Raw genomic sequence first — 20,584 nt, 5'->3', positions numbered from 1 at the left:
CAAGCTGGGAGCCACAATACTGCTTTGAAAATATTTCAATTCTAAAGTTTCCTTGTAAAATATTAAGAGAAACTGGTGAACTTTTTTTTTAAAATGTACAACTCAATTTCTCCCACATACAACATAAATCATTTAATGTATTGTTTGCAACCTTAGAAAGGCAGACATATTTAATCCAAGTATGTTTATAAATTCCAATTGTGAATGGATTTAAAACTGCAGATAAATTAAGTCACAATAATATCCTGTACATGCATTAAGGCTGGTGACTGCTAAAGTCTCTTGAGTATCTACAAATAGGAAATCACACACAGATCACTGGGTCTGAAGAGTGTCTACATCATTAAAAAAAAAACAAACAACCTTGCATTTTTTCTCTTTTTTTGGCAATACAGATTTCAACAGTAACTCTGGAAAACTGTGAAAAATGTTATTTAAAAATATATATGCATATGCTACTGCACAGTTTCAAAGATGTGATTCATAAATAATGTCACTGCATTGATGAACTTTATAACAATGACTGAACTTCCGAGGTGGCATGAACACACAGTGACTTATACCCAATATTAGGCACTAGTAATATCTGTCAGGCGTACTACAGTCTTATGTTAGCTGTACTGTACATACATGTTTTTAAATGAATGCATTTATACAGACTGTGTCTACTTTGTATGGGTGTCAGAGATGGACACATCACTGTTAAACAGCATACACACCATTGTATACATGGGGTACGTTTTAGTGCAGAAAGTCTCATTGCATTGCAATCCATGTGTTCAATATGGTTAGTGCATATTTCCAGTAGATTCCTCTTAGAGAGTGGGTCCCAGTTTCTATTTGCAATTTTAATGTTCCCAGAAGCGCCTGTTATAAGCAACCTCTCTCTTCAGGTACATCTGCACAGGACACTCATATGTGCAGAGTATTAACTAATGCTGAAGTTTGTTCAAGAATACCTTTAGGCTACTCCCTTTCAAAGGTAAGTCCAACATTGTGACAAGGGGTGGCATCTACTCAGGTCACGGGAGATAAAACCAGCTGGACTTTGGTGGAACGTCTAAGGAAAGAGTATGTCTTCAAATAGAAACAAGTGGTAAGAAATGTTATGTTTAAATGTAAAAACCCTCTGGAAGGATATAGATCACTGAAGCTGTGGTCATTTGGGGGGGGGGGGGTGAGGCAACCACAGACTTAGATCTTCTACATTTCAGCATTATTTGAATTCCTATAATGGACATGTAGGACTTTAAAACATAAAGATGTTTCAATTTGCAACCCAACTTAAGAAAAGGAACATGTTATGGGGACTTTCATTGCATCAAGTAGAAGATGGCGCCTTACCAGAATTATCAACATTGAGCCCCATCAAGTGGAAGATGGTTTCTTCATAAAATTACCTATATTGGGCCTGACACATGCTCCATGGATGAAGCGAGACATGGACAGGACCTATACACTCTGACTATGTCCCCAGAAGACCAGTTTCTACAAGTTTTGTTGGGAAACAGGTTCCAGTGTGTTCATCAAACCCGTGCTGGTACAACCAGCCAGAGGCCACCTTTGCACTCTCACGGGGCTTTCCAGGGATGTGGATTGCATGGGTGTCACAACTAAGTCTTTAAAGAAAGGCGGGACCAGAAAAGCACCCCAAGGCTGCACAGAGTTTGAACTTTTCACCAGAGTTCACCGAGAGCACCTAGAACAAAGTCTCACTCCTGCACAAAAGGTGATTCCAAATTTCTTATATTCAGACTTTGAACACAGGATAGGATCACAAACCTGCCAACAGTGGAAAGGATGCCAGGAGCACACTGCAGATAAATAGAACGTGGGGATGGAGGCGGAGCGCTCTCATTTCAAGAACCTGAAACTTAAACTGCTCCCAAATCGGAAACTTCTTGAGCAGTGATGTGATGTCAGTGCTAAGTCCCACCCCTGACCTCATGGGATGGCTTACAACCGATACTGCAGACATTACCTTCATGTATACAAAGTATATATGAAACGTAAATGAATTTCATGTTTAGACTTGAGTCCTCTCCCCCAAGACACCCAATCATGTAGTCACAAATATTCCAACATCTTAAAAAAACATTCCTGGTCCGAAACATCTGAAGTCAATGTACTGCTAAAAATTTCAAGTGTTTGAGGGTCCAAACCAAACGCAAATCTCACAGTTCAGTTTGGTGCGAATCACCACACTGTGTTCAGCTGTTTGTACAGTTCTGAGTCCATCCTGGGAGCTGGGGAATGAGAGCAGTCTTATTTGCCATCTACAGAAAAGGCTGACAAAATGGTAATGTGAACATAACCAAGCTCACAGGGAGACAGTGAAAACAGGACACACACCGTGTGGCCCTGCCACCTTCAACGAGGGACTGCAGAGGTGGCCTTACCCATTTCCCTCTGGCTGACTTGGCACAGTTGTGTCAAGTAACTCAAGGACGTTAGTTTGTTTTTAAAGTGTGGCAAGATACACCTTGTTTGCAGGACTTGTTTCTTTATACTAATATTACAGATCCACAGATATTTAACAAGAAGACTACGTCTAGGGTATGACAAAACATGAGCAAACAAACTTCAGACAAAAACTGTAAACAAGATGCTGAAAAACTACAACATAAACTCAAAACAAAAAAAAAAAAAACCCAAAACAAAAAACCCCAACCAAACCAGAAAAGAACCCTGGTCAGGACATAAACACATCAGAGCTCAAGATATATGGAAGACACTCTGGTTGTCGCTACTCCAAACAGAGCTGTGATCATCCAGGGATAACTTGCCCTGCACTGTAAGCAGCTTGTTAACGAAAGCTTGAAAACACCCCCCAAATCCAAACGCACTCATGGCCTGTAGCCGCGCACTGTGTTTGAAGAGTGTCTGTCACGGGAGCAAACCGCTCTGCCTTGTAAGCAGCGGCCAGGTCTAGGGATGGCACATTCCAGACCATGTCTTCATTTGGCTTGAGAAAAGCTGCAGGAAAGCTACTGTAGAGAGAAAAGACTGGAAGTGTGCTGGCCGACAACAGCCAGGAGGCTCTAGGGCCACAGAGTCACAGTGGCAGGAAGAAGAAATGTGTGCCTGGAGGGCTTATTGCCACAGGTGCGGACATCATTCTGAACCAAAAATGGTCACGGTTGCTTTTGTGGTTGTTATCGATTCCGGCGAATCCTGGTGCCATTTTTATACCATGTGGGGACAAGGCAAGGGGAGTCTGTGGGACTCCATTGGCTTCTAATGTGTTCAGTAGGTAATGAGGACTGGGGGAGGGTATCAGAGGAGAGGCAAGGCATTTGGTAACATGCAATCTAGTGAACTTCTGGCACAAAAATAACTGACTTGTTTCCAGTATTCAATTACTTATTAATATATAACAACCAAAAGCAACTGGGGAATTGTACATAATACTGAAAGTAATCAATAATATAAGAGCGAGGTTCACCTCATCCTGCAGTTACGCTTTTGGTGTGCTGGATCGCACCAGGTTCAGCAACACATGAGATTTTGGTGGAATGTTCTAAGAAGGCAATGGCTTAGCACTGGGGGTAGGATGTGTCTGTAAGCGTGTGAGCATGTGTGCGCTGCGTGGAGTTCCTCTGGCGAGGAACCTCTAATCACTTGTCTAGCTTGGGATCATAGGAACCAGACAAAGAAAATGTGTTTCGAAGAGCTGTTGATCTCTCTCTCACACACGCACACACACAGAGACACAGAGAAAGCTTCGTACGAACCCACACCTAAACACACACGCCCCAGAAAACGATCATTGTTGGATTCTGAGGAAATGTTCACCGAGGTTTGGGAAATGCTGTGGACTAGGGAGGTCGGTACCACAGTGTCCAGAAACATTGAGCCACCGAGGAGAGGCGCAGTCCGGCTCAAGGGCTCGGTCCCTAGGACAGGTGTGCGCTGCTCCGCAGCCAGTGCAGGCCTTGCTGGGAGTACTGCACCAGGTGTTCCATGCTGCTGTGCAAGGTGACAGGTCCCATGAGCAGATCCAGGTCATTGAAGAACTCTAGGAGACAGAGCAACATGTGAGCGAAAAGTCAGGGCCCGGCTGCCTTCAGGAAGAATTCACTCATGATTTCAAGCATTCTCCATTGTTTATGTGGCATGGCACAAAATAACATCCTACCTCCAAATAAATGACTGTACCCAAAGATCAAAGGGTCTGTATGTTCCAGCTGCCTTTTACTTGATGTCACTGTCACTCAGCCCCCCATTTTTTCCACCCACAACTGTCAGGGGCTGAGCCCCCGAAGGGGGTCCAGTGAGTGGGGCTCCAGGGCAGTGGGTCAGCCAGGGGTCGGGACCAAGCAGTCACCTCTGCTGAAGTCACATTCTAACTGGGACATTCTCTGTGTTTGCTGTCTCCTTTATTCTGTCCCTAGGTACTTTCTGGGAAAGGCAGGTAGAGGGAGGGAAGGATGGGCCAGATGAATCATGTGTGCAGTGAGCAGAGACGAATCATCTGGCTGCTCTGCTGTCATAGGTGAATCACTGAATAATGCTCCCTGGAAGGAAGTGTCCGAGACAATGTTTTCAAAGGGGCATATATATATATATATATATATATATATATATATATATATATATATATATATATATATATATATACACACATACACACACACACACGCTAAGTGGAGTCCTCCTAAGAAGGAAAGGGGAGGTTCAGGAGAGACTGAACACTGAAGGTAGCTAGGTGAAGGAATCCAGGTACAGGACACAGGAAGAACAGGTTAGGGTGGGTGAACAGAACTGAGTCTGTACCCTATACATGTCACTGAGACCTCTGGTAGGAGGCACCTAGCAGCTGGTGGGCAGGGCCATCTGGAGTCTGGCTTGCCCATGGTCTCTTGGACCGGGGAGGACTATCTCTATATTTTTGTCTGCTTTGCTTAACCCACCTGAGATACCCACCTCGGTCCACTCCAGCCACTGAACTAATATCTTTTTCAAAACCCTCTGCCATACGAGTTCCTTTAGTGCGCTTCTCCTGGTGGCCTGAGGCTTCCTATTATTCTCACTGGGCTTTCAAAGTGTACTGCCTTGGAACTCATATCAACCATTTTCTGTACTCAGGGCTCATCTGTGCCATCTGTCCCTCATCTCTCTGTGGACACTCTGCTCTTGTCCGGTGGGTTTATACTACCATACGATTATAACTATAATCTCGTGGTCAGAAAATGAGCTCTATGGGCATTCTCACCTGTTGCTGGAGGGAGAGGACTGAATTGTTCAGTTTTTCATAGATCAAGACACAATGGGGGTATGGTGGCTCATGCCTGTGATTCCAGCACTCCAAAGGCTGAGGCAAGAGGATAGCCATGAGTTTGTGGCTAACCTGGGCTACATGGTAAGTCTGAAGTCAGCTTTGGCTACCTAGTGAGAGCCAGGCCAGTTTAGGCTACAGAGTGAGACCCTGTCTCAAAAACCAAACCAAACAACAAGAAAAGAATCTTCATTCACTAACCGCTCCCCTGAATTTAACTGCTATAACTCTCTCTGAAGTATGCAGTAAGAGTTGGGCAGTGGTGGCACATGCCTTTAATCCCAGCACCTGAGAGGCAGAAGCCAGCCTGGTTTACAAAGTGAGTTGCAGATAGCCAAGGCTATTATACAGAAAAATCCTGTCTTGAACCCGTTCCTTTCCACCGCCCCGCCATGTAATCAGAAAAACCATGATTTACTGCAACGTTATTTGTCCCAGTAGAAAAAGAGCTAGAAGTAACTTAAATGTCTGACCATAGGGGGATGGAGTGAGAAATCATGCTCCTTCACGATTCTATAAGCAAGCACTGTATCACAATAATATCGCATATAATTGTGAGTGGCCACCTACGGACTACCTAGAAACTTTTCCCTCTATATTTTCCCACATTCCACAAACTTATCCACAGAAAGCACCCATTACTACATTGAAGTTTTATTAGTGTACGTGTGTGTATGTGTGTGTGTGTGTGTGTGTGTGTGAGAGTGAGAGAGAGACAGAGACAGAGAGAGAGACAGAGACAGACAGAGAGACAAACAGAGAGACAAACAGAGAGACAGACAGGGATGGAGGGAGGAAGAGAGAAAGAGAGGGAGGCAGAGAGAATGTGTGAGAAAGGGAGGGGGAGAGAGGTGCTTATGCATACATGTGGAGGTCAGAGGATAACTTTTGGGCGTTGGTTTTCTCCTTCCACTGTGTATGTGTGTTCTAGGGACTGAACCCAGGCTGTCAGGCCTGTATCCGTGAGCTATCACTGGCCCCATTACTTCTACTATCAGCAAAACAAGCATTGTTTTAAAAGTAGTAATTCGCTACTCCTGGTAAGATAATCTCTTCGGTAAGAAGAGATTGTTGTAAGCAAACAACACTCTTCATTTATGTATGTATGTATGTATGTATGTATCTATCTATCTATCTATCTATCTATCTATCTATCTGAGACAGGTCTTATTTATGTAGCCCAGGCTAGTTTGGAATTCCCTTTGTAGCTCAAGCTGGACTCGAATTTTGAAACCTTCCTGCCTCCGTTTCTGGAGTACCACAGTGATAGGCTTGTACCACCCAGCCTGGCTAGCAGCTTAGACAATAAAAAGCTGGTAATACTCATGCATAGCCATTCATTTCATATATCTGATATTTTTGGAGCCCCATGTGTGTTCTAGGAACTAGGCTAGGTCTTGGGGGCCACAAATGAAAAGGAAGTATAGTCTATGTGCAAGAAGCTCACTGGGTGCACATCTACACCTGCGTCTGAATTTGTACCTGCATCTGTGTGTATCTGCCACCTAATTGATTCCACATGCTCTTCCACAGTGAGGGGGGGAAAAGCGGGTTCAGGCAGCAGGTGCCCGTTTTTGTTTTTCTTTCTTTCTTTCTTTTCTTCTTTCATAAACCATGAAATGTGATCACTAATGCCCCCGGGGCAGATTTCCCCATACCTAGGTGGGTCCCCATTCCCCAGAGGTCATGCACACACCTCTGTTTTCCTTGGCCAGGTTGTCAGCCATCTCCCAGTAGTCATAGCTGTGGAGGATGCTGTTGGTGATGCTGACGTGATTGGCCGCCATCTGGTGAATACGCTGAGGGATGCTGACAATGGCTGACGGGGACAGGGCGTTGGAGCTGGAGAGGCTGCCCTGAGACCCCACGGAGCTGGTGGGAGAAGGGGTGGGAGACATGGGGGATGGGCTTCCAGTGCTCCTGGAAGAAGAGAGGTAGAAAAGCCAGAGTGCAGAGGTTGGGGACAGGCGAGGCGGGCAGCCCCCTCAGGGAAGTGCGTCATGCAATGCACGGCTTACTGCATCGGGGGAAAAGTGAACTTACTTGCCACTGGACCCCCATGGGGATGGGGCTTGGGCAGCTTTCGATGAATTCTGCAGGGAAATAAAAACATGGACCAGTGAGTGCCACTGGCTAAGGCTAACAGTGGACAGCAGCATATTTTAATGTGACGGTGACAATCATCATTACCGTACTGTACGTCAGTGTGGACTCACAGAAAACAGATCTGGGGAGTTACAATCACAGAGCTATTTTTCCCTCCATGGAAGCCAGTATGTATGAATCAGTGTGCATTCTGTGTGTGAGCACGTGTGTACACATGTGCCTTACCCAGTAGAGGTTTTTACAAACAAATTTTAGACACCAAATTATCCGTAACTGCAAAGGTCTGTTGAATGCTGAACCAATCCAGAGTTTTTCATTGAAAGTTAGTTTAAATCTTCTGAAAAGAATGGGAACTCTTTCACATTCCACAAGGAGGATACCTTATATCTAAATTTAGGAATTATTTACAGAGACATTCGAAGGAAGTATGTCATCAAATCCTATTGTTTTAAATTATGGAGTTTAAGATTATCCCTCTTAATGCTGGGTGCAGTGGCACACCCCTTTAATCCCTGTACTAAGGAGGTGGAGGCAGGCAGAGCTCTCAGTTTGAGGCTAGCCTGGTCTACAGACCAAGTTCTACGATAGCCAAGGCTATACTGAGAGACCCTATCTCAAACAACAACAACAACAAAACTTATTCCTCTTAAAGGAATAAGAGGATATTCTTTTTTTTTTTTTAAATTTATTCATTTATTATGTATACAGTGTTCTGCCTGCATGTGTCCCTGCAGGCCAGAAGAGGGAGCCAGATCTCATTACAGATGGTTGTGAGCCACCATGTGGTTGCTGGGAATTGAACTCAGGACCTCTGGAAGAACAGCCAGTGTTCTTAACCTCTGAGCCATCTCTCCAGCCCAAGAGGATATTCTTAAAGCGATAGTGTTAAGTATACTTCCTAACAGAAAATTTGAAAATTCTGACACTTATTAATACCTTATTATTAGCATAAACATTAGCACAATTCATAGTTCTGAGAGGTTTCATTATGACACATAATTTTTACTGATTTTTTAGTGGTATTGGGTACTGAACCCAAGTGTTATAGGAAGGCACTCTGTCACTCAGCTCCATCACTAGCCTTGATGTTCTTAGACAGCCCGATTTAGGATGTTACATTTCATGTGCTAGGTATTTGCACCAGGCATTTAAAAGTTTTCCAGATTGGGGGGTGTGGCTCAATCACAAAGTACTTGACTGGTATGGGAAGCTCCTGGGTTTAATCCCAGGCACCACAACAAAACAGAAATAAACGAGCAATAAATGAGTGAATGAAAACAAGTAAGAGACTGAGATCAACCTGGTAGACTCAGTCCAGGCAGGTCCAGTCCCCTCCTCCCAGGCCGAGCCAAGCGACCCTGCATAAGCCCCAGATTTCAAACAGCCAACTCATGCAATGAGCCCTGGATGAGATGGGAATAGAGGGTGGGCTGGGGGGAAGGGGAGAGGGGCGCGAGGGGGGAGAACAAGGGAATCCGTGGCTGATATGTAGAACTGAATTGTATTGTAAAATAATAAAAAAAAGAGAGATAAGAATAAAAAAAAGAAAACAAGAGAAAATACAAACGATTTTTAATATTTTGTATGTGTATGTGTGTCTGAATATGTGTGTGTGTGTGTGTGTGTGTGTGTGTGTGTGTGTGTGTGTGTGTGTCTCAATGTGTGTGTGTATGAACATGCCATGTATGTAGAGGTCAGAGGACAACTTGTGGGAGTCAGTTCTCTCCTTCTCCATGTGGGTCCTGGGGACTGAACTCAAATCATCAGGCAGGCTTGATGCCAAGTGCCTCTGTCACTGAGGCAGCCCCGCAGCCCAGAAAACACATTCAGGAAGTCCTCTCTTAAGCAGGGGACATCACCAAGTACCGTCGGGTTTCCTGTCTGAGAGCCTGGTCTACTTTCTCCTACAGTCTCCACAGCTAGCAGGGGAAGCGACAGTCTTTATGAGGGGCCGAGCAATCCCTCTCAGCGCTTCCTAAGACAACGTGCTTCGGCCGGAAGGAGCTTCATGAAGTGACTGGCTGTCTAGTTTCTGTGCAGGAACTGCCAAGATGGCAAGAAGTGGCCTTTCAGGCTCTCTGGAAGGGCAGACACAGGACAGAATGACAAACTGCCACCTTCACCTGTCTCACGGAGAGAGCTAGGACAAGAATGCCATCCTAGGGGATCCCCTCCCCTTGCCTGCCAGAATGGTGCTGACATGCCTCGCTGATGTGGGACTCCTCATGTATGTTCCTTCTACTCAACAGTCTGGATAGGAGAACACAAGGCAGAGGAGGGAGAGAGGTCCGGGGTTGCAGGAATAGCTTAAGAAAGGGTTCTGAATGGGATGGAAGTCTTCTGGCCCTTCCCCTATCTGTAAGCATCATGACCAAAGCACACTGGCAGGAAGAAGGTCTCCCTCTCAGAGACATCTATGCAGTGCTGAAGCATGGTCTCCACAGCTGAATCATCATTGTAACCCAAAGGCTTCAGGCCCCAAACTCTATGTAAATGGTGCCTGAAGTCTGGTCTCTACTAGGTCCAAAGCTTCGACATGAAGGACCCGTTCTGGAGAACCACTGAAAGGGCGTGGCCAGACTGTGAGACAGATCTGAGATGGTAAGAGGTGGGGTGATGAATGTGTTCTCTAGCTGGCGGCAGATAACAGGCCCACAGTGTGCAATACATCCAAGTATCACACTGTACACCATTAATAACACAATCTACTTCAAATAATAAAATACACTTCAAAACAGAGAACTGATAGAAAGCAAATGCCAATCACTCCTGGAAGAGAATATGATTTGACTGGATACAAATATTAAAAACTATTTTTAATCCCTTAAAAGTTTGTCAGAACTCCCTGGGATCACAAAATACAGTGTACTTCTTTACTCAAGCATTTTCACTTTTTTTTTTTTTTTTGGTTTTTTCGAGACAGGGTTTCTCTGTGTAGCTTTGCGCCTTTCCTGGATCTCGCTCTGTAGACCAGGCTGGCCTCGAACTCACAGAGATCCGCCTGCCTCTGCCTCCCGAGTGCTGGGATTAAAGGCGTGCGCCACCACCGCCCGGCTGCATTTTCACTTTTACTTTGCTATAATAACTCATCTCTTAGACTCCCGGCTCCTGAAAATCATGCTCCAACATGTGCATGTGTGTTTGAGACAGGCCTCACCACATGTGTGGTGTGTGTGTCTGGCCTGGAACTTGCAGTGATCCTCCTGCCTCTGGCTCTGGGGTGGGCCGATTTTGTGAAGGAAAATCTCCAAGCCAGGTCTCCTGTCCCCAATGACCAGGGGGGCTCAGCAGTCATTCTGTGTGCACAACCAGAAGGTTGGTAGTGTGCTAGACACAGCCCAGGGGAGCTCCAACACAGCCTGTCCATCCGGCCGGTCTCTAAGCTGTGCAGGCTGGCGATAAAGGCTTGAAAATGATGGCTGTGTGCTTGTGTGTGATAAGGAGTGGTGGGGTAGTGATGGTGTCATTTCAGAACAGAGACACGGCCCAGAAATTATGAATGAACGATTAACTTCAGGATCACTCTGCAACACTCCATTAAAAAAAAAAGGTACTTTTTGTTTGTTTGTTTTGTATTCTTCCAGTGAAAACAATTTAATTCCCTGAGATAAAAAGTTGCCGTGGTTGCAATTCAATCCCTGTCATTCATTACACATTGCTATCAGGGGTCTCTGAGCTATAAGAAGCCATTTCCCATCTTTAAAAATACCATTTGCATCAAAGATTAAGTCAGCTAAGGGGAGTGGGTCTAAGTAGTTACTTCCCAGAATTCTACATGGACGAAAGGAATTATATCTGTTCCAAAAACCAATCCCTGGGTCGCTGGGGGGCGAATAACTGGACACTCTTGGTTTACAGGCTGTAAAAATAAGGACAGGAAGGCAGGGGGACGAATTAGCTGGGCTCTCAAGGCCCATTCTGCGAGCTTTCCAAGCCCCAGTGTGTCATGAATGGGGTGATTCTGGAGGACGGAGATGACATGTTCAGCCTCAATGCAATGGGCTGGACGGGGCCTCTCAGAGCATGCTGTCAGGGAGACGGCTCAGCACACGGAGCCATGGCGCTCATTTGCTAGCCGGTACCTTGAAATAGTCGATAAGTGCTTTCGAGTACTTCACAGCGTGGTCCCTTTTGAGTCGAAACATCCGCCAGTATAGAAGAGCCAGGCATCGGTAACTGCGGCAGAAGAGGGGAAATGCGTGTCTTTTACAGGGAAGCTTCAGAACGAACCCTGTCATTTCCTACTCAGTATTTCGATCACACTCATACATCTAAAACGTTCCCATATTAAGTATATGCCTGAGTATTTGACGTTCCTTTTATTAAAAAAAAACAACAACAACAACCCATAATTAAAAATTCCAAGGAGGCACTCCATACATGCATGTACCATCGGATGATGTGTGAGCACAGCCTTAACAGCTCTTTGTTGGGAACAGGGTCAGGCTGCTTTCTCCTCCCACCACGAGGGGGCAGTCTCTCTCCACGAGAGGCTGAGGGAGTGCTAGCAGCACACAGCCCGCACTGCTTTATTGGGTGAGCTATGGGCTTTGCAGACAGGACAGCCAATTTCACAGATTTTTATTACCTCTGCTTGTTAACGCTTTACTAGGTTGTAATGAGTTCAAATAAAGTGCACTACAAACAACAGAAGTACTAATCTGAGGGCAGTTATGTCTGCTTATTTTCTACAGTGTTTTGTATAATTATTTATGTCATACCTATATTTCAACATTAATTATTAATCACCATCAATTTATTAATCCCATCATGGTAGTCCAATAAAGAAAAGGGCATATTTAGCACTTTCCAAGGCTAATTCTCTCTTCCCTGGTGCTTTGCACTCGTAATTCTTCCCCAGCTGAGAGCAGGTATTGATGTGCTAGAAACCTAACATGCCCAGCACAACTCGATCCTGCTCGCTAGCACTTCAAACTCCAGATGAAATTCTGTCGAACAGCTCGAGACTCTCTTGTGTCTTTGTGGCTGTTAGGCTGTCTGAGCCTCCATTTGATTTTCTATCTCTCAGATTAGATCTTGAGCTCAGCGAACCTGCCAAGAGCAAAACACTCCGGATATACGGATGTAAGGGCAGGGGAGAGCCAGAGAGGGGCCCTTGCAGCGTGAGGTGTGGGATGGGGCATTTAGAGCAGAGGCTGTGGGGAGTTACCTCTGCATAGTCCTTATTACTGTAATCCTAAGCACAGGAAGATCGATTACCCATTAGCCAGTATGAAAGAAATGATTTTATTATCTAAGTATAGTGAGCTGCCCCTCAGTTCAGTGTACTGATAACTCTAATGGATTGTGAGTATCCATCCATACTGATCTGGCATGCAAAGTAACTCGTCAATGATTTTGACTGCATCTAAAATGTTAGACCCAGGAAAAATTCCACTTAGCACAATTCACATTCACATGAATGAGGCGGGACGTACGTGGTTTCACTTGTGTGTGTGTGTGTGTGTGTGTGTGTATGCACATGTGTATATGTGTGTGCATGTGCCTGTCCATGCATGTGTACAGGCCAGAGGTCAATACTGGGTGTCGATTGTTCTCCACCTTATTTCTGAGCTTGCTGCTTTTGGCTGCCCTGACTGGCTAGGGATACTATCACCCCCTGTGATCCTCTAGTCACTCGGAACTCAGGGTGGCATAGTGAAAAGTGGACTGGACCTGTTGGCTGTTGGAGCGGCTCGGGATCAGGGTATCGGGACGCACAGGACAGCTCGGCACCCCATTTGCAGAGCTGGGGTTACACTTACCAAAGCGCGGCCAGTTGTTTGTCCTCGGGGGTGGCGTTGGGGCCTGAGTGGGTTTTTAGTCTCATAGCGTACCTTAAAAAAAAAAAAAAAAAAAAAAGAATAAAAAAGCCAAGAAATTAAGAAGCCCTTTCTGGCTATCAACAGAACCTCTTCTACGATGGTCTCTCTCTCTCTCTCCACTCCACGCTTACATGTTTTTTCTTTTTTTGAATTTACGCACATGTGTATGTCCACATGCGGGTATGTGTGAGTGTGGATGCCCATGGAGGCCAGAACTGACTGTTGGATCCCCTGGAGCTCAAGTCACAAGAGGTTGTGAGCCATTTAATGTGAGTTCTGGACCTGGAACTTGGGTCCTCTGCATAAGCAGCAGGTGTTCTTAGCCACTGAGCCAGCTCTCCAGCCCCAATACATGGGTGTTTGTGGTGCGTTAAAAGCTGGCGGGCGGCAGTACTGTGGTGACCAGAAGGAGAGGACTTTTATGATGCTGTGAGACTCTCCGCTCTTCAATGACACAGGACAAACTCCTAGGAGGGCTGCAAGCTCAAGAGCTACCGTTCACCAGTGTGGTAAAGTGTCCATTTCTCTCCATCTCAGCCTAGGCTGAACCACTGAGAACGGAGGTGAAGTTCATTCAGCCCAGCACTTAGATGGACGCTAACTGACCTTCATCCTTGTCACATGTAACTCTTCTCTGAGGACAGCTTGGCTGTCTGGAATACGTTTTAATGTTTATTTTCCATGTACTGACAAGTGTTTTGAGAGGCAAGCGTCTGTCTTGAAGTCGGAGGACTGTGGGCCACTGCTTTCTCTCAATGAAGTATGTGCTCGCCTGCTCAGAATCTTGAGAGATGAGGTACTGTGCGCAGTGGTGAGAGGGGCCCGGGTTAAAGGCCCATCTCAGCTACTCAGAGTTCAGACAGCTGTATGAACATCTCTAAGTGTCTGTTTCCTCATCTGGAAAGCGAGACTAACCCATCAGCCACACAGCACGCAGGGGTCAGCCCAGCTGGTTTGGATGCTCTCGGCACGGCAAGTGCCTTTCTGAAAACCGCTGAAACAGTACTACTGTCCTCTTGCTGAAGGTCTGAAGTTCCCAGTGCGGCTCTGTGCAGTTTCCCCGGAGCTTGCCCTGGAGAACACCCCGCTTGTGTGATCTACAGTCTGATGGATCAATATTTTACCCTGACTGAAGCATGGAAGTCTTCACTGTCCCTTCCTTTATGGAATACTATCGTGAGTACCAGATGGTGGTATAAATTCTGTTTCAACCACCAAATACGATTTACAAAACTCACCGGAAGGAACAGTTTATTGTGTACACAGCTATACTTCTGTTCTTTTCTCCTGGACACTATTCCTTCCTCCAACATTTTTTTTTTTGGTTTTTCGTGACAGCGTTTCTCTGTGTAGCTTTGGCACCTTTCCTGGAACTCGCTCTGTAGCCCAGGCTGGCCTCGAACTCAGAGAGATCCACCTGCCTCTGCCTCCTGCGTGCTGGGATTAAAGGTGTGCTCCACCACTGCCTGGGCCCACTATTTTCTTTTTATTGAAAAAGTTCCTTCAGTTTTAAAAGAGTATTTTTTTTATTTTAGTTGTTTTTTTTTAATCAATTTACAAATAATTAGGTCACATGATGGCATTTTCCAAATAAAGTTTATTTTTGTTGTCTTTCCTTTCCAGCCCTCCCTTCTGCTCTGAGAACAGGAGAGGGATCAAGGGGTTCTTATTTCCTCTTTCCTGGTGTCGGCTAGAGACAGACACTTCCGTCTTCCTTAGCCTGACCTAATGCTGGACAGTCAGTCCCTCCTCTCTGTACTAGAAGATCAGCACACTCCCTTCTGCCTGAGAGGAGACCACTGCGGTCCTCGGAAGTGCTCTCGTTACTGACACCATGCTGTTCCGTTGTGACTGGGCATGCATTTCTTTAGGTTTACCCCAGTTGGCTTTCTGAACCTGTCTTTTGACAAGTTCAGTGATTTCTAGCCATTGTGTCTTTTAATACTGTTTCTGCCCCATTCTCTTTTCCTCTCATTCTGGTCTCTAGTGATATGGGGGTGGGGTGGGGTGCCGAGCTGGATCTTCTGTGATTAGGTCTGTTGTATTTTGATTTTGACCCGGAAGTTCATGGGTTGAGACTATAATTCCCAACAGAACAGTGCTCAGGGGTGAGAATCTTTTTTTTTTTTCAAGATTGGAATTAGCTCTGTAGACCAGGCTTGCCTCGAACTCACAGTTTATTATTGTTTTTCCTCATCACTTTTGAGAAGTAGAATGAACGGATACGTTTATTCATTTGAATGCTGAGGACTGAAGCCAGCAGCTTGAGCAACCAGGCAAACTGTTCTACCACAGACATACATCTCCACTTTTATTCCCCAGTGACTTTTTATTCTCCAGCAGCCTCGAGATTAAATGAGTTCAACCCTTACCACTTCCTAGCTGAGGAGACATGGGGACATGTCCCAGCTCACTCTGACATTGCTTCTTCCTTGGACAGTCAAGGAGGCTTTGGGCAGGAGGTGCTTAGCCTCACACAGAAAACACAGAGGCATGGAGGCATGCCGCATGGAAGTTGTAAGTCCCTCTCCATTCTTATTTTGGGGAATGAACACTGGTCCCCAGTGGCTGATACTGCAGGCTGCCATTCTTTCCTTAGTGTTCCCCATATGTACTTACGTACGTACATGGCCTTCCTGCCCCCCCCCCCCCCCGCCCCACATCCTCTGCTGGAAGCAGACCTCACCTGATGAGCTCCACTGTCTCGGAGTACATGGTGTATGGAGACTTGGATTCCATTGGGCCTTGCTCCATGGCATTTCCACACTCGATGAAGGACAAGGCTGCTTCGGCATAGTTCAAGGCCTTCCCAAACTTTTCCACCTGACCAAGAGAATCAGTGGTGCCTTCCTTAATAAGAGTGTTTCTTTAAACAAGAGGCATCACCACACAGTTTATACGCTTTGAGAAACCCAACCTGTGAGCTCTAAAATCCCATGAAACGGAGCCGGGAGAAAAAAAGAAATAGATATGTAGCCCACCCTGCCGTCCATAGCTCATTTTCCATGGCTTCATGTACCTGTGATCAATAAGGCCTGAAAATGTTCTGAGGAAAATTCCAGAAATAAACAGTTGATGAGCTTATACGTTTTATTATCACAGTATCCTATTATAATTGCCCTACGTTATCATTAGTTACTAGTTCCTGTTGGTGTCCTTCTATGCTTAACTGGATAGCAAAGACATGCATGTAGAGGAAACACAGTCTGTATAAAGCTTTGAACAATCTGCAGCCTGAGGCCTGCTAAGGGAGCTTGGAGCTCACCTCCCTTGGATAAAAGGGACCCAGTGTAAATCCCCTCTAGTCATTTTCTCCAATTGCCACTAGTGAGGCAAGTGAGGGTAGAAATCACATGACACCTTCAACTTTGCAAAACTCCCTTTCCTTCTCCCCAGTGGTCTGGCAAATCCTTGTCCTCTCATCCACCAAGGGTCACAGGTCTGGTTCCATTCATGGGCTTTCAGGCCTCTATTTTCAACCTCAACAGCGATAGTTCAGGGCCTTGATTGCTTTCTAGTGTGTTATTTGTGACTTTATACCCCCGTCATGTTTGCCCTCTTGTGACATTGTTAACAGGGCCTCACTCACGGGAGGACTGAGAAGGGGAATGAGCGGAAGATTAACTTAGGGTCCTACAGCTCACTTTCACAAAATGAGACCCGAAGCTGAAAATCAAGCACAGAACAGCTCTGGGGTTATCCACCCTGGCTACATTTACGCCAATCAGCACAGAGGCTGGCTGGGCCGGACACACTTGGAAAGAGCAGGGAGGGTATCACCAGTGTGGGCAGCAGCCCCGGGTCAGACTTACGGCCCCGAGTTCTCCCAAGTCTAGACACCGACCGCTGCTCTAGAAAATCACACAGTCCCACCTCGCAGAATCACCTCTGTTTTCCCATGACTTATTCATCAAAGGAAAATTCACATACCTACTCTTAACTACTCTCAGTCTACCACTAAAATAAATGAATATAAAAATAAATCCCCAACTTTCCTTAACAATGATACCTTTGAAAATGAATAGACTCATTAATAAATTAAAAAATGAACACTTCTAAGTCATACAGGCTATACCACCACATTTTGGGGCAATACTGTCAAGTCAAGGAACTAATTTCATTCCAAAGCACTTAATTTTGGGGTGCATGCACTCGATACACAAAAGCTCCTTCCAGGGACACATAAGAAATTTGGGGAGCAAAAACCGTGTACCAGGCCGGGCGGTGGTGGCGCACGCCTTTAATCCCAGCACTCGGGAGGCAGAGCCAGGCGGATCTCTGTGAGTTCGAGGCCAGCCTGGGCTACCAAGTGAGTCCCAGGAAAGGCGCAAAGCTACACAGAGAAACCCTGTCTCGAAAAACCAAAAAAAAAAAAAAAAAAAAAAAAAAAAACAGTGTACCACAAAACAGTTCAAGATGCAAGGCAGTCTGTGATTGACAGAATACAAACGGAAGAGTCCAGTGCAAGAAGACGGGCGGGGGAGGGGCTGCAGAGAGTTGGGGAAGGTCTCATTGAGGACACTGAGAAGGTAGTGGGAAGGAAGGACATGATTTGGCTAGATCTGGGGAGGTTACTGCAGGTGTGGGTGTACCTGGGAGAGTGAGCATTGAGCTCACTAGCTACAGGTGGCTAGACATGTGGGCTAGCATGAACAAGGTATGATGAGAGGCTGCTAAGGAATAGGGAACATAGAGATGGGTAACATGGTGTTAGGTGAATATAGCTGGGAAGCTTTGGACGATGGCTTCAGGTAGCAAATCTCACCATATTTAAAAGTGTGATGTTTTTGCCCAAAGTGGCCATGCATTAATTATTTTCCTTCCTTCCTTTTTTCTCTCTCTTTTAAAACAGGGTACAGGGAGATCCACACATTGGTTTCCTCAGATGACCTAAACTCTCCACCAGACCTTGGGATTGTGGGGCTATGTGGACAAGGGCTCCCTTCGCAACCTTCTCTATTTTCTGGTATTCACTGGCTATTTCCACATTACCCCAGTGTTCCCTGGCAGCTGACATGAGATAATAACTGTGTGGTGGGCAATGTCAGGCACACTGGGAGAGCAACTGCTAGGATTTATATATCTTTCTCACTGGACTCATACTCTGAAAGGTATTTGAGATGCCACCTCTAAAGTCCCATGACTAATCTTTGCTATGAACTCTGGAAGGGAAGAAAACTAGAATTTCTAGGAAGGAAGGCATCCTTTTGGAAGAGGCCTCAGGGTGGAACTACTTTGTGATCTAAACAAAAACCAAAACCAAACAAACCAAAAGTCTTTCTATTTCTTGCTCGAAAGCTTTACGGTCTCCAAAATAGATCACCCAAGACAGAAAAGTTATTCTTTGCAAAGATCAAATTATGGCAACTTTAAGGTTTTAAGTGCAGGTAATGGTTTCTATGTTGTACACCTCAGGGGATGAGTACCTTTAGGGCAGATATACACAAGGAACACTAGTCATCCTGAAAAGAGATTTGTGGGACTGAGCCAAGGAAGAGCCAGCTAGACTAGCCAGAGAGGAAAATGCAAATTCAATTTCTTTCTAATAGCTCCACCCACTGACTCCACTGGCTCTGGTTACTATTCAAACCTTAAGACTAAATTGAAATACTCATTTATCCAGGGCTTTCTTCCAGTTCGACATTACCGAGTGAAGTCATAATTTATGGGGCTATGAGCCTTTGATTATATAAACATTTTCCCATTTAGCAGGCCCAGCCATCCTTGTAATAGATTTTATAATTACCCCGGCTATATTGCCCCAGTGATGAAGCTGCAATGCAAACACAATTTGGATGAACAAATCTGGAAAGAAAAGGGGCTCACCATCGCATCTGCTTTATGCTTCATCCGCTTAGCTTCTTGCATAAAATAATCTGCACTCCGAGGCCTACAAGGAGAGAATATTAGATGCCATTATTGCTTAAGTGCCAGATCTGTTGAAAATATGCTTTTCTTTCACTCAAACATAATGCACAATTTAAAAACTCGGCTTAATATGGAATCATGTATACTTTTTGCACTTTCAAATTACAGCCTGTACATAAAATACATTATTTTTTTCTCCTAAGTTAGCAATTCAAAACCCACTCAATACATGCAGATAGCCTATATTTAGTTGCCTTAACGTGGTCCCTTAGTGCCTAATTTGTGAATAAGATTTTTTTTTTATTGTATGGATAAGAAAAAAGTGAAAATCTTATTTTGCATAGTATCTACAGAAAACTATCCCCCCTTTAACTTAAAAACTGTAAATCTATCTGGTACCAATTTCATGGATATGTATGAGTGAGAGTATTTATCTCTTCTTATGAGTGTGTCCTTTATATGCATAAATAGTACCTAGAGTTGTATGCACATACAGTTAATTATGTTAAAGCCTCACAGTGAAAACTGAAGAACTGTGTTGCAGTATGATTCTGCTCCAGTTGTAATGAAGTTAATTGTAAAATGATGTCTACCTTGTAACAATGCAAACACGGCATGTATCCTCTGGAGTGCTGATTAGCTAGCTGGTAAACAGGAGCATTAGACATGTGTGTTATTAAAGCAATAACCCTGGCCAGGGACAATTCTTCTGGGAGATGAAGGTAATTTGTCCTGAGACCAATCTGAATGTGCATAACAATCCTAAGTCACACTAAACCACTCACTGGTTGGTGCCTTTAAAATGCTTAGTCTAATAGATTAATAATAATAAATAAACCTTTACATCCTCGAGATGCCATCAGCATAAACTTCTTTGTATTCTGTATGTTGTGTGATCAATAAACTTGACCTATTCATAAACAGCAGATACCAGCCAGAGGATAGGATGTCAGCAGAGAGATCAGTCATGGACTGTTTAACCTATTAGGATACACTTATTTTAAACTGTTTTAGATTCTAATGGGTCTTTTACCTCATTGTAACACCAGGTAGTCAGAACATTCCTTTATTCAAAGAGACCAGAATGCTTAGAGAAACAGTATGTGCTCTGACAATGAACATGGGTTGACTAAAACACAGCATTTAATTAGTCAAAGTAAGAAACAAAATCAGGTTCAAAGCAGTAACCAGTTTTGGGTCAAAAATCATCGGAACAACAACAACAACAAAAAGGACTTCATGTCCTGTCTCTTATTTCTCTGCAAATATTGTCAGGGTTGTGGCAATATATTGGGACTGATGTGCTGGTTGGCTACCACAAAGTGACAACCTAGCTGCAGGGGTTCCTGAATGCAACTGTCTGTCTTTGGGCAATTGCTCCTTCACTATTTTCACTCCCATCTGGGTCTGAAGCCTTCTATTCCCCTTGATAGGTCTGCATTGTGGCTGAAGTTTTCCTCAGTAGAATGGGCCTGCTCCCTTCACCTTTGCTTTTCCAGTTCATCTC

At 44.8% G+C, this 20,584-nt stretch overlaps 1 protein-coding gene across 3 annotated transcripts in view; it reads right to left on the bottom strand.

Annotated features, from left to right (window-relative positions):
* Nucleotides 1-1,730: 1,730 nt before the first annotated feature.
* Aff3 (ALF transcription elongation factor 3) overlaps nt 1,731-20,584 on the bottom strand; it is a 480,672-nt gene continuing 461,818 nt past the window's right edge. For all 3 annotated transcript variants that reach the window (XM_052745091.1, XM_052745092.1, XM_052745093.1), the window contains 7 exons: nt 19,036-19,099; nt 15,896-16,032; nt 13,150-13,221; nt 11,467-11,560; nt 7,322-7,371; nt 6,975-7,198; nt 1,731-4,018 (listed from right to left, as the gene is read on the bottom strand). In XM_052745091.1, the coding sequence (XP_052601051.1) occupies nt 3,897-4,018; nt 6,975-7,198; nt 7,322-7,371; nt 11,467-11,560; nt 13,150-13,221; nt 15,896-16,032; nt 19,036-19,099 (763 nt within the window). In that variant the 3' untranslated portion in view covers nt 1,731-3,896. The remainder of the gene's footprint in view (nt 4,019-6,974; nt 7,199-7,321; nt 7,372-11,466; nt 11,561-13,149; nt 13,222-15,895; nt 16,033-19,035; nt 19,100-20,584) is intronic.

The sequence above is a fragment of the Peromyscus californicus genome, unplaced genomic scaffold, assembly GCF_007827085.1.
Source record: "Peromyscus californicus insignis strain IS unplaced genomic scaffold, ASM782708v3 Scaffold_19__1_contigs__length_69161282, whole genome shotgun sequence".
NCBI lineage: Eukaryota > Metazoa > Chordata > Mammalia > Rodentia > Cricetidae > Peromyscus > Peromyscus californicus.
The sequence above is the reverse complement of the archived record's forward strand: the minus strand, read 5'-3'. Positions and strand labels throughout refer to the sequence as shown.